This window comes from Musa acuminata, chromosome BXJ1-11 (assembly GCF_036884655.1).
Source record: "Musa acuminata AAA Group cultivar baxijiao chromosome BXJ1-11, Cavendish_Baxijiao_AAA, whole genome shotgun sequence".
Lineage (NCBI taxonomy): Eukaryota > Viridiplantae > Streptophyta > Magnoliopsida > Zingiberales > Musaceae > Musa > Musa acuminata.
In genome coordinates this window covers 5,050,827-5,065,586 of record NC_088337.1, presented here as the reverse complement: position 1 = coordinate 5,065,586, position 14,760 = coordinate 5,050,827, and the positions used below count along the sequence as shown (strand labels likewise).

The window sequence follows — 14,760 nt, the reverse complement described above, 5'->3', positions numbered from 1 at the left end:
ACGCATAGATCAAGACAACCGACCTCGGTTTATTGTGGTGTCGAAAGGTGATTGCATCCATCGATCAATAGTTGTAATCAGACTTTTGATAGCAGATGCTCCAACGACTGGTGCCTATCAAATTTAATACTTTCTCATCGCGAATGTCAATTTTGATCATTGATTTTATGTGACAGAATGGATCTGAATTCGTTTGTTTTCCAATCTTAAGTATAAAGATGTTTATGATGTAAGTTTTGACTTAAATCTATGAAGTGACTTCTCCGATATGTAAGAAAGATTCGTTTGAAACTCGAAAATAAGAGTTTTGAATCTTAAGTATAAAGATGTTTATGATGTAAGTTTTGACTTAAATCTATGAAGTGACTTCTCCGATATCTAAGAAAGATTCGATTGAAACTCGAAAATACGAGTTTTGAGAGTTCTAAGTTAGGATTATTTTTCTATAGTCATCATCTATTATAGAAGATTGAATGTATCGACGCATTAATTTTTCTTGATTGACTAAATTTCACATGTTGATTGATCGACAACGATGATATTATTTGGCATAACATGAACTATTATGATTTTATGTAGGAGTCAATCGTATAAACATTTAGATCGAATTTTGTGTTAAGTTAGATGATGTGCTATCATCCCTATCCTTTTGAATGAAGATGATGATGGAAACACCAAATAGTGGAGTTTGCAGTGTTTCCTTTGATCAGAAGAAGCTAATGAGTTGATCACTATAATAACATAAACTTCATCTAAACATTCTAAACTCCTCTCTCTCTCTCTCTCTCTCTCTCTCTCTCTCTCTCTCTCTCTCACTTTCTCTCTCACACACACACAACACACACAAGTAATATGTAGCACACAATGTGTATTCCATATCAACAGGAAAAGTAGGAGGAAAGCAATGAGGATTGAATTATGTTCTGAAAGCCTCTCTCTCTCTCTACACCAATCTGAATGCTTAGTAATGAGTTGATCACTATAGTAACAGAAGCTTCATCTAGACATTCTAAACTCCTCTCTCTCTCTCTCTATCTCTCACACACACACAACACACACAAGTAATATGTAGCACACAATGTGTATTCCACATCAACAGGAAAAGTAAAAGGAGGAAAGCAATGGATTGAATTATGTTCTGAAAGCCTCTCTCTCTCTCTCTCTCTCTCTCTACACCAATCTGAATACTTAGTATTGAGTTGATCACTATAGTAACAGAAACTTCATTTAAACATTCTAAACTCCTCTCTCTCTCTCTCTCTCTCTCTCATACACACACAAAACACACACAAATACCACACAAGTAATATGTAGAACACAATGTGAATTCCACATCAACAGGAAAAAGTAAAAAGGAGGAAAGCAATGAGGATTGAATTATGCTCTGAAAGCCTCTCTCTCTCAACATCAATCTGAATACTCAAAGACTTTGACAGTAATGCCTTCATCACATATGTACAAACAGGAATAGAAAGCTGAGGAACAGAAGAGTGTCTGATGTTGTCTAACAAAGCATCATCTTCATCAATCTACTACTAGTATTTGACCTCCTCCTCCTCCACCTCCACATCTCCTTATTACTTAACCCTACGAGCAAACTCTAAACTCTCTCCCTACTTTTGGATGAGAGGAAGAGGGAGAGGAAGAAATAGTGGAAGGAGAACAATGCCAACCTATGCCTCTTAAGTCCATTGTGAAGGCTTTTACGGTCACATCTCAGACATATCGTACCCATTCCAACTGTTTGAATGCTTATGTTCCTTAGCTTTCTGTCCCATCCTCCATCATTCCACTGCTCTTCTTTCCCCCGTCACCCTTTTCTGTCAAGATAACATCACATAGCTACACCCTCAAGACTCATCTTCCTTCTTGACATGTAATGCATGTGTTTTGCTGAGCCTACCACATGTTTAATGGACCCAAGCCCTTGTTCTCAGGCTCCTCCTCCTCAGGCTCCTCCTCCTCCGGCTGCTTGGCGTGGATAAGAACCTTGGAGAAGATGGTACTCATCGGGTCAGTCTCCAGCTCGGCCAAGTCCGCGAAGAAGTCATCGGGATGGTTCGATTCAGGGATCATCGACTCGTTATCTATCTCTGCGGCTTCTTCTTCTTCCTTTACCTTGGGATCGGCCTTCGGAGCCGTGGGGGATACAAGACTGCGCCCGAAGGAGGTCTTTGACGCGGAGGAGCTATTCTTCGATGCTTGGGATCTCGTGGATCCGGCTAAAGCATTGCGTTGCGTCGGCCACGGGTGGTTGTGCTCCGATGTGTAGGTGATGACCAGCATGTTGGGGTTGGTTCGGCTGCGCTCTACTTGTTTCCTCGCAGAGCATCCTTTGGAACTGCTGCATCTGTAGTAACCCCTGCGGCAATTCATCCGACGAAGTAATCATGCAGAACATTACTTGGAAATGCATTAAACTCAGCGTGCAATCGCTCGGAAAGATGCTCTGCTACTTGCAAACACAAGTTAGCAGCTGCTCTACGTTAATACCTACTCATTAAGATCAATTACAAGATCTTTATCTTTATTCAAGCAGCGTCTTTCTTGTACATCATCTCACATGGATCCAAAGAATTCTTTTCTTGACTCTTTCTAGATTCACCAGAAAGAAATCCTCGGGATCACACAAAGTATTGCCTCTACTGTTCATCGAGACATTGAGACTCAAAGATATATTTATAGGAACAAATACTAATTCTCTAATAATCAGAATACTTGATTAAATGCAAATCTTAATCCACTAGGAGTTTGAAGTATCTCTTAAAATACTTACCGATCCTATCAGTACCACAACTGCATTAGCAAGCATGGAGTTCCTTGGAGAGAGAGAGAGAGAGAGAGATGATGCATGATGAGGAAGATTACCTGGGATAAGGAGATCCCTTGATGGGTTTCTGGCCATACTTCCTCCAGGCCCAGAGATCAGAAGGAACGACCTCTCCGCTAGATCGGTTGGTTGCCGCCGCCGGAGCAGGAATGCACACCACCTTCTTCGCTTGGTTTTTCCTGCACACAAATTTCATGTCACGAAGGGGATGAAGAAGTCAGAAAACCTGTAAGATTTGTTGGTCGTCTTTTGTAGGGTTTAAGATTTGGAGAGAGAAAAGATGAGAAGGGGAGACTGTGTTGGCTATCAGACTGCGGGCATCGATGGCCTTATATTCCTGGCCTGATCGGAGACGTCGACGTGCGACAGTATGTGCGTGGATCGATCATCAGGAAATTTACGCTAAATCGCACATAATTCCAAGATCAGTGAGAGATCCGGGGGTCGAACCTCCGCTTGACACCGAGTGATCTTGTAGACGAGATCTGCACGCCACCATCGTCTGCCGAACAGCCTACTGCACCACTGCTTGCCTCTATCGGAGAGAGAGGGGAAGGCTTGGCTCCTCCTGACGAGAGCTGGAAGGCCCTTGGAATGATATCACGAGGCTTCGTGATCATCTCCTCGCTCATGAGCAACTGCTGGGACATGATTCCACCGCCGCCGCCGCCGCCGGTGCTCTCTGTCGCCGCCTTGACCTGTCCTCCTGTAATCATTTCGCCGCTGTTGTGGAAGAACTCGATGCCGGTCAATTCACTGAGGAGAGGGTCGCAGAGATTGGCGAAAGGGTCTCCGAAGTCGTTGTTCATGTCCTCGACCGTAGAGGAGGAGGGGGGCACCGTTTGCTCCGAAGGGGGATGCCAGTCGCTCACCACCGGGAACTCACTCCCCGAAGCTGAAGCCGACCCTCCTGAGCGGACGACGTCGGCGAGATCTCCTTGGCCATTCTCCCTCCGTTGCCAGAAGTAGTCACACATGTCTCCCGCAGCCCAAGAACAAAGCGTACCACCTCCGACCTCAGATGCTGCTTCGGTGCCCTCTCCGGAGCAGTCCGATGCTTCCAGTCCTGAACTCTTTCCTCCTGCTCTCGGAGACTGCCTCTGAGAGAGAGAGAGAGAGAGAGAGATAGAGAGAGAGAGGAAGGAAGGAGTGATTTGAGAGGTCCTCTCCCAGCCCAAGAAAAATAGTGATTGTAAGGGGACAAACGGAAGTGAGAAAGAGAGAGTAGTGTATTTTATTCATGGAAGACGCTGACTTTTGGATGGAATAGACTTCTCCATACGCAAGCAACTAAGAGATAAAGATGGGAAGCATCAATACGTGTGTATCAGTGTGTGGGCTGTGTTTGTATTTGAGAGAGAGAGAGAGAGAGAGAGAGAGAGAGAGAGAGAGAGAGGGGAAGCACATTGTCAGGGACGTTGGGAGGAAGAAAACACAGCTTGAAACCAAAAGCAAATTCAGATATTTATAATTAAATATTTAATATATATATATAATTATTTTTATCTATATATAGAAAAATTCAAAAAAAAAAATAATTACATATCAAAAAGCAGATGTAAAATTATTATGTTTCGATAAATTTTATCTATATTTACAAAAAAAATAAGTTCTTTAATACATCTTTTCACATAAATCTTTTCGTCTTTTCGATAAATTCTCGAGAGTATGAGATACATGAAATATTTATATAAGAATCAAATCCTGACTATCAAGATTTCTTTCCTCCGATAATTTTTTTATCCTTTTGAATTGGAAGATTTAAAAATTAATTGTTAATTTGAGGAGATCATAAAGTAATTATTTGTTTCTGAGTGTGTGTCCAATCCATCCAGCTAAATGGGCCCTGTAAATTTCTTTATGGAGTGAAGATTTTAGCTGTTAGCTTTCGTCTTCTTCTCTCGCTCAACCCTTTTGCTCCCTTTTGTTTGCCTTTGGTTGGCACTCTCTAGAGAGAGAGAGAGAGAGAGAGAGAGAGAGAGAGAGAGAGAGAGAGAGAGAGAGAGAGAGGCGGCAAGCAGCCGCATTTCTCGGCTTTAGACAAGTCGCTTTCTCTCTCTCTCTCTCTCTCTCTTGGTGCAGATATTACATTAAGAGACACACTGGAATTCGTTCCCTCCCGTTGTGCATGGAGATACCACCCTGTTTGCAGTACGAATAATATGGGTTTTCCTTCTGCTATTATGATCTCCAGTGCAGGATGTGAGTTATTCCAAGGAAGATTAGATCTTTCTCCTCCAACAAGTGAGATCAAAGAAAGAGATGAGAAGAACATTGGTGCAAAGTCCATCCTAATTGCTTGTATAAGAAGATAGTGAATTCTCCTTCCCTTTGCAGCTTCTTTCTCTTATTTCCATACGCAACTATATGTCACTAATTAAGCTTATTACATTTCCCTCTTCACTGAGCAACCACTTCAAGCCTCCAAGTCAACACATTAATCACTGGATTCTAAACACAAAATGAGAGAAAAAAGAAAAGATATTGGTCACTATAGACATTGTATGATGCTGCTTCTTCAATAAAACAATGCCAGCTTGCTCAATTGTGATGTGGAGGATAAAGGTCTGCTGAATCCAATGGCAATATATAAAGCTTTGTTGTTGATCAAGTCACTGCTGACCTTTATGAACTACAGCAGGATTCACATGAGCTAACATTCTGAAATCATCATTCCAAGAATTCCACCATGCTAACCTCCTGTGGCTTGTCATAGCCAAGAGGAGTTTCTGTTCTCTATCATGTTGATTGTGCAAAACCAATTGAGTTGAATGCTCCATTTGGGCTGAGAATGACATGAGCTTAACAACTGCTTCATCATGTAAAGAGGTGAACTTTTTTTTTTTTTGTTCTTTCTTAAATGGTTTTGACACAAATCAATTGTGTGGAAATGGATTCTGTGAATTGTTTCAGTCAGTGAAATTTGATGGGATCTTTAGCAGTTGACAATGAAGCCTAATCCCTTAAAATAGAGTATACACATACACACATACAAAAGTTCTTGTTTATTGAATGTGTTTCAGAAGTCATCAGTACTCTCAACCACCACTTTCAGAGCTGTGGGAAAGTTTGCAGCAACAAGCTTTGATAATGATTAGGAAGTCTTGTGATGGCCTGTAGGAATTGAGGAAGTTGTGAGGCTCCTTTTCTCTCTCTAATAAGGCAGAGAATCTGGAGTGCAGAAGGTAATAATACTCTAACAAGCTTGCACTCAGAGGATCCATTGTTCCTAGGTAGCTTGGAACATAACACTTGTGTCATGGAGCATTCCATGAATGCTAGACAGTAATTGGAAGAGCAAGAAAGATGCAGAAGTAAATTGGCAATTACAGAATGAGGCAATTCACTAGATTTTGGCAAATATATACACTAATAAGAAAAGACAGCTTTGCAGATGCCTTTGTACAATGTTCTTTACATCTGCATTAATGTATCAGAAAGGGACCAATGATCAAAAAGGAGCTTTTAGACATGTCTGGAGGTTGTAGTGGAGAACATAGCTGCTGCTGTTTTACAGGTTTCCTGGTGTAGAGCTGTGAGGTAAAAGACAAGACCAGAGAAGTGGAGCTTTTAGATAGGACTGCTCTGAACAAGATTATGGCAAACACAGGTCAATGGTCTTTGTCCTTTAGGGCTGCAGCATTCAATTTCTTGGAAGAGTAGGTGTGATGCCAATGAAATCACACATGTGGTGGGCTTAGCATGGAAGATCATGGCAAACACAGGTCTAAGTGTGTGTGTCTGTGTGTGATGTAGGACTCATTTTCTAGGTTCTTGAAGTCTTCAAAGAGCCAACCATCATTGGAGACTCTTCTCAGAATCTTTTGCTGCTGATGGGCTTGTCTCCTCTCTCTCTCACTGTGCTTTGGGGATTGGGAACCATTCAAAACACCTCCAACAGAACCATCCTGTCTCCCTTTCCTCAAGGTGGGATCACTCACATCTCTCAAACTCATACTCTTTGCTAAAATTATTCCTTCTCTCTCTCTCTCTCTCTCTCTCTCTCTCTCTCTCTCTCTCTCTCTGTAGTGTACAGGAAGAGATGATAGCACATGTTGGAAGATGCTTAAGCTTTTCAAACTATAATTATGGCCTCATCAAGGATAACAATTCTGACAAGTTGATTCGTTTCACTGATTCCCAGAGTCGCCGAGGCAGTGCCCGCTCATCCATGCAGATGCCCTCACTGGTTTTAGTTAGAGAAAGACTTTGATTTGTTGTTGTCCAAGTCAATAGCATTTAATGGTCGCACCACATCTTTCATGTTCATGCATTGATAAAGAACCCACTAGGGGACAAAATCTCTCTGGGATTCGCTCGCCCTCTCTCTTCTCGCAGATTTGGAGCATCCAACCATGTGATCCACACCCTTAACAAGTGACCCAGTACAGTGCTGTGCAAATCTCAGTTGGATCTCTCACCAGTAGCATGAGCAACAAGAAGCTTCCTTCCCTCGAGGAGTCCAACTGTCAATGATGAGTCACACTGGAAGAACACCAGCCTTAAATATTCCATTCAAATCCTAAGCTGACGCTGAAGCTGAAGCTGAAGCTGAAGAGATTGCAGCACTGAAGCTGCAATCTGTGCATTCACCACTTCAGCAACAGTGTCGAAGAATCTGCATCATCCACCGGTGGACCCAACTCGGAGGTCTGCCTCCTTCAATCATGTCTGCGTTGAAGGTGGGTGGCTCCAGTTTTCATCAGTGCAAAGTGGCTCATCCAATACAACATATCTGCACTGCTGGATAAGAATATTTGCCCTTTACATTGTCAAAGCAAGAAGGCAAAGGAGTTCGTTCTAACTAAGCTCATCTTTTCTTCAGCATCTTATTGTTCTTGGCCGAGTGATCGAGTCGAGAAGGCTGTCCGATGCCTGATGGTCAGAATTTAAAGGTGCCATGCCATCATCATTGGCTGCAGAAGCATGAAGAGCACCAAGAACAGTGTGGAGGTTCAGATCATGAACAGGGCCATGGCGGCAGGGGCCCACTCCGACAGCAATCAACCCAAGCCACAGCCCTAAGGATCGAGTGCCCCCACGCGCCACTGTCGCATGATCTTGACCACACGGATGATTGTGTGATGAGATGTATCAGGGACCAAAGCAAAAGCAAGCGACTGCCACCTCTCTCTTCTCCTTTCTCTTTCCCCCATTCCACCCCCCCCCCCCTCTCCTCTCTCCCATGGGCAGAATCTCGTATGGTGGAGCTGAGCTCCCCCACCACTAACCTCCAAAAGCCAAGAGATCCTCTCTGCAGCCTTCTTTCTGAGATGGAATGATGAGTTCGGAGGAGGGATGCATGCAACAGAGGAGGTGGGGGGAAGAGCACGGCCATAGCCATGCACTAACGATTCCCTCTTCGGGGGAAGCCATTGCGCTTGCGCGCGCACGCACACTCTGTAGCGAGTGCTGCTTGACATCATCTTCAACCACAAGACACTGTTGCCATTGTCGCTAACTAGTGCTCGTCATTTTCCTATCGAGTTAGGCATCACATGCATGCATGAGCTCCTCGAGCACCGGTGGTTCTCGCTGAATCTTACAGCCTCAAATGCATTTTTGTCTTAGATGAAAATATTGTGCACAAATGAGATGCTTAAAACGAATAAAATGATATAAGCATAAAAATATCATATATTTATATATATTTATATATTTTTTTAACATAGATGAGATTGGACATATATTAGCCTTTTTTTGTTATGTGGTTGTGTTTTAATATTTACAAATGTAGTATGAGGTAATGGTGGTAGAAAGGTATGAGGTAATGGTGGTAGAAAGGTCTTACACTCACACGCACGCACGCAAATCTCAGTAGAAAGATTTAACCTAGGTTGTCTTGAGGACTATAGGAAGACGATACCAAGTGCAAGATGTGTTGAAGCAAAATTGAGTAGGTCAACAGGCTTAATCTTACTAGGTCAGGAGAAAGACCTACTGTTAGAGTCATCTTGAGGACAATTGGAAGATGATACTAAGTTTTAGATGTCTCGACGATGCAACCAAGTTGAAAATCTTATTGATGATATGATCACCTTGAGAAGCAATTGTCTTGATGAAATGACTCTCTCTCTCGAGAGCGAGCAACATGAAGGAGTAATCATCATAACAATATGACTAACGTTATGGAATTATTTTTTGTATTTTTAGATCTCCTATCTTATACATGCATTTGTCTATTCCTTGCAATTATCTAAGTGACTCATCTCGTAAGCGGTTTATGCTTCACGTTGAAGTGGTTGAGGCCGAATCGAATTAGCCTTTGTGATCAGGTGATTGTCGGGTCGGGTCGCATTGGAGACCTGCGGGCTTCAATTCTTCGACCCGTTAATTAGCAATGGGTTTCCGTGTCGGGCCTTGTCGTCGGCAACTTGAGGCCCGGCCTTATGTTATATTTAGGGTGGCTCTTCCCTCTCCCGTTCTGATGACGGAGACAGAGAGAAGGGAGCAACACCAGCGGAGATAGGAAGGAGATCGAAATGGTTTCGGTGGTGAGAGGCGTCCTCAAGGTGATCAACGAGAAGGGCGTCGGCGGTTTCATCAAACATCTCCGGGAAGAGGGTTATATGTGAGTCATCTTTTCCACTCCTTCCTTTGCGCTCCATTTTCGAACGTATTAGATCAGATCTCATCATTTTTATACAATCACCGACATGGTAACAGCGATTTCTCGGTCAGAAGCCCTAACCCTGGATCATGTTACTCACACCAGATCCGTTCTTCCATTGTTATCGTCTTTAAGTTGAGGCGAGAACTGTTTGCTTTTTGATGCATTGGTGTCCGATTTGCAGAAATTCGTGCAGATTTTATTTTCTGCGCGCTGCACATCTCATTCATTGTCAGACCACCGGTGTATCGTTCCTTTATCCGTGATTCTGGAACCTCTGATTGCACGGATAATATGTAGGAAAATGTTCCGAGTGAGATATTTGACGTTGACGGGTTGAACATGGTTCTTAGTAATTAAGGGGGATTTAGGAGTGATTGCATTATGGCGAATGGTTTCCCTTAATTTTTTCTATATTGAACTAATCATCCTTGATCTAGATTTTGCCTTTGTTTAATAATGTCTGTCTGGTAGATCCGTATTCTAAATAGATTTTGTTTGTGAATGCCGAAGAGAATCAAACAGAAGTATGGCTGAAATAAGTTGATGCCTTGTTGTTTAGACCATTGTCGTTGGTACTGTATATTACAATAAACAAATGTTACTTCAGATATCTGTTTTCTTGCATGGATGGGATGGATGGATGAATTTTTATGCATAGATTTCTAGACCTCTTTCTTAAAAACTCAAGTAGCCATTCCCGAATATTGCCTTAAATAATGTTAGGAAAAGATGCGTGTAGTCAATCTGAAATAGTTAGACAGTCAAGCTTGTTGTTTATTAAAAATTAATTTAATAGAGAAGAAATTGCCAGGTTGTCATTGTCACGATAACATCCCTTATGTGGCTTATGGTACACATACCTAATACTCAAATAAGTTTGCTATCAGAATAACATTCTATAATCATACAATGATGTCAATGTAAGCAAAGAAATAGATAAACGAAATGGTTTCCAATGATTTCTGTTTTTCTAATAATGTTTAGAAATATGTCACACAGCATAGCTACTCCTTGAAATTTGTATTATAGTTCAACGTAATAACAGGAACTACAACTAACCATAATGACCTTACACAACGACATGACTAATTTTTCTTATTTCTTATATGCATATTGTAGTATGTATGCTGTCATATTTCAGGAATTTACGTAAAACTATTTAACTGTAGTCTACAGAATAGGGATTTCAAAGGTATTAGCTTAAACATCTCTTTAGATTTTAATCTTGCAGATACTAAAATACTGATACATAGAATTTTATTTTCCTGTAGATGTTAAAAAATAAGTGCTGCTCAGTACAGTATCCATTGAGATTATCATCATAGTAAAACAATGGCATGGCATGTCTGGTATTTGTTATGTGCATTTTGTGGTCAATATAAGTTATATTTCAGGAATGTCCATTATAAAGTGTCTGACTGTAGTCTATGGCATAAAAACCTTGGAGGGATTAATTCTTGCATCACGTTTGCTTTTCTGTTCCTCTTGTGCTAGCTGAAAATCTGATATTTTTTTCCTCTCTTACAGGAGATGCCTTTTGGATGGGAATCTATTGTAAGTGCCTTGGTTTGTTATATATGTTTTATGTTATCATTATTGGTGATGCATATGATTTGGGCCTTTCTTCTGAAGTTCATTTTGTTATCACAAATTTTATGTGTTAGTTTAACTGGACTACATTCATGAATAATCATGTGAGAAAAGTACCATAGCCTTAAAGTTTCTTTTATATTTATGTTGTTCTGAATTCTGATAGTGTAGTACATACTATAGTTGATTCACCCAAAATATTAAACAGCTAGATAAAAGTTGGCTATGATTTGTTTGGTGCACCTTTCATTATCTATGAAAATTTTAGGAGTTCAATTGGATTATGAATATCTCCATGTGGCTGAAGATATTTGTAACAGGTTAGGGCTATTATTTATATTGCAACATGAAAATGACAACACACCTGTTATTATCTTTATACGATGGTGAGATTAGTCAGTTAAGACAAGGGCCATATTGTTGCCGAGAAAGATTAGCTTGGCACGTATTAGGTGATAAACTTGATTTGACTTGAGACTTGAAACTTGGGCTCAAGTATGTTTCCAAAAATATGGTCCTTTGGTATTTGTTGAAACACATCCAAATTCTTGAAACAGTGCCGTAACGTTGGATATCCTATTGTAACTTTTGATACTTCTTCGAGAAATGACCCTTCCACTATATTCTCATTGACACGTCCTAGAACTGGTATGAGGAAGCCATCAGCTTGAGATGTGTATGATCATTTCCTTGTCATGTAGCAGGCGGTATTTGATCAGTTTTCTGATCGGGACCGTATTTTGAAATGTGATAAATATTCCATTGATGAGAAATTTTGTGCTCACTAGATGCTTGATCCATTTAGTCGATTAGCTTTAATATTGTGAATTTTAGGATCAAGGTTCGCAATACCGTATCGTACCGGTGTTTCGACCTGGGCTCGGTATCGGTACGGTACGGTATACCGAGCGGTATACCCAGATGTACCGAGCGGTATACTCAGGTGTGTCGAGTACAGTGCACTGCTATAGTGCTACAGTGCATGCGGACCGGTAACAGGCGGTCCGCGTACCGGCAACCTGTCGGACCGGTATGTATCGCTCGTACCGGACGGTACAGTTCGGTACTGCAGACCATGGTTAGGATAGAGTTGGATAGATGTGATGATGAATTTTGAGAATGGTAATGACATGATTTGCATGCTTATAAACATTAGTTAGCTATGGGTTAACTTTCATATTCCAATATAGCCTCATAAATTATATGATGTTATTGAGATATCCAACATGATTCTTCCTTATGCAAATATTTTAGATTTTCATATGTATACTATAATCTGATTTTCTGTGAGGTTCTCATGTTCTTATTTTTATTACACCCAAGGAAACATATTCAATTTTTGGTTCTTTTTCTGCAAATTAATATTTTAAGAAATGTTCCATGCACATTTCTTGCTGTAATTTTCTGAAAAATAGTAGTTAATAGTCTTGTTTTTCAGGCAAACGAAACTTCACAACATTGGTGCAACCCTGATTGGGGTTGATAAATTTGGTAACCTGTATTATGAGAAATTGGATGTCCAATACGGTCAGTGATCTTCTTAGTGTTTCTTTGTTTTACTGAGGCTATATATTCTGCCCTGATAATTCTTTTGGGACTTTTATCCCTTTTTCCAAATCCCTTTATCTCAGTAAGTAAAATTTTTATGATAATTTTAGATGTATGAATTTAGAAATTGCGGGTGTTAAATGTGACACCTTAATAGTTTAAAATTAGTCATATCTAACTGTCACATGGAAAAACAAAACCATTGATGGTTTTTGTGGATTGATTTTAATTAGTCGTATGCTGGTGACATATGACTTCTGATAAAGCTTGGCTTGCATGGAAAAATTAGATTAATCCACTAGTTTTAGTTTGACACGGTATTCTTCAAATATTTTTGTTTGTGCAAAAAGAGGGGGAGAGTTTGATTTTGTCATCTGGGAGCATTTTTCAATATAAACACTGAAATATATTGGGTAATTAGAATATTATAACAATTTTGGTGTCAGAAACATGCCTTTTTTTCATTGGTTTCAGTCAGATACTCTTCTAACTTTATTGTTGATTATTAGATGCTTCACATTTTGTTGAAATTTTTTCTCTCTCTTATCATTTCGTATGTGCTAGTGTTCGAGATATTTAAATGAACTGTTGCTGATTAATATGCAGGAAGGCACAGGTGGGTTGAGTATGCTGAGAAAGGTCGCTATAATGCGTCCCAAGTGCCACCTGAGTGGCATGGTTGGCTGCACTATGTAACTGACCATACAGGCGACGAAGTAAGTAATGTATAATGCCATTTTGCTATCTTGTCCAACTGAACTTGTAACTGCTAACTGCATCTTTTTAGATTTTACTGGGAAAAAAAGGATACTTATTTAGTTACAAGAAAAGATAGAAGAACACATGAAACAATTCCGATTGGGGATAAATTGATAGAAGACCATTTAAGATGATATTGATATATTCGAAGAAGATCCATACATTTATTGGGTAGATGAGTTGAGCCAATTAAGATTTGTGGCATGAGAAGAGAACCTTATTAAACATTCAGGACCTTACAGCTTGCTGTTGTCCCTACTCCAGCCAGTTCCTTTTAAGTTCATGATCTTGGTTCACATTATAATGTGTGTAATTTGAACAATCAACGCTTACATTGTCGACTTGATCTCTCAAATCAATGTGGCAATCCTGAACATCTCTCAGATACTGGTGACTTGGTAGTTTAAGTACTCAGTAAAGGTAGTAAGCACAGAAATTAATTGTAAATCTGAATTTTTAGTAGAATTCTCTGTACCCTACCAGTGTCATAATCATTTATTGACTGTAATGTTCTACTTTGCTGGGGCATTACTGTTATGTTCTACATTAACATGACATTAGAGAACATCGAAGCATCTATAAGCTCTCAGTATAACTTTCTAGTAGAATTCACTATACTCTTACCATTGTGTCAAAATCATTCTTGTACTCAGATTGTTGAACATAACGTTCTACTTTGTTTGGGGCGTTAATATTTATTATCCATGCTAGCTTTTGATGCTGAAACCTAAAAGATATGGCGAGGAACATAGAGAGAACTTCTCAGGGGAAGGTGATGCGTACATCTACCACTCCAAAGGCCACGCTCTCAACCCTGGACAGAGGGATTGGACCCGTTACCAGCCCTGGCAACCCGCCAAGTCCTAAACTTCTTTTCCTGTTGCAGGACAAGGTACATAAATCATGCCACACTGCAAAGCTTTTGCTGGCAAATACTTTGTTAATTGCTTGATTGACAGCAACCCTAAAATGCATTAATGCGTGCTGAAAACGTGGCTGTAATAAGTGCTCTGGATTGTAGTTTCCAATTGTTCGTTTGGAAATGTGTCCATCTAATTAAAATTTTATTTTTACTGGGCAAATTGCTTGTTTAACTGATTGACCAGTTTCTTTCCGAGCAAAACTTTAGTATTCCTTGCTCTAAACATGCTTTGTGTAGCAAAACCGTACCCAAGTTTTACATACGTTGTATTAGCTTCTTAATGCAAGTGCTTTGTACTTGCTTTTGTATCATGCTGAATGCGGTAGGAAGAGGGGCGGGGGAGGACTGCTGTTGGGCCAGGGAGAACTGAACTAAGCCTAGAGTTTCACTTTAGGACACTGCAGCCAGTCGATGTTGCTGTTGCTTACCATTGGCTTTATATTGCTGAATCCAATTGCCTGCTACATGTCGCCACGTCACTCGTACTTTATGTTACGC

The 14,760-nt window shown here is 40.4% G+C and overlaps 2 protein-coding genes across 2 annotated transcripts; one reads left to right on the top strand and one right to left on the bottom strand.

The window, feature by feature from the left end:
- Positions 1-1,160: 1,160 nt before the first annotated feature.
- On the bottom strand, positions 1,161-4,027 carry LOC103970533 (probable WRKY transcription factor 14). The gene is made up of 3 exons (XM_018820653.2): positions 3,281-4,027; positions 2,869-3,009; positions 1,161-2,362 (listed from the first exon to the last, which is right to left on the bottom strand). The coding sequence occupies exons 1-3, from the start codon at positions 3,805-3,807 to the stop codon at positions 1,900-1,902; spliced, it is 1,131 nt and encodes a 376-aa protein (XP_018676198.2). The 5' UTR covers positions 3,808-4,027; the 3' UTR covers positions 1,161-1,899.
- A 5,218-nt stretch (positions 4,028-9,245) lies between these two features.
- LOC135596988 (probable NADH dehydrogenase [ubiquinone] 1 alpha subcomplex subunit 12) lies at positions 9,246-14,422 on the top strand. Its single transcript, XM_065089340.1, has 5 exons — positions 9,246-9,401; positions 10,971-10,997; positions 12,472-12,560; positions 13,188-13,297; positions 14,052-14,422. The coding sequence occupies exons 1-5, from the start codon at positions 9,313-9,315 to the stop codon at positions 14,205-14,207; spliced, it is 471 nt and encodes a 156-aa protein (XP_064945412.1). The 5' UTR covers positions 9,246-9,312; the 3' UTR covers positions 14,208-14,422.
- Positions 14,423-14,760: the final 338 nt, after the last annotated feature.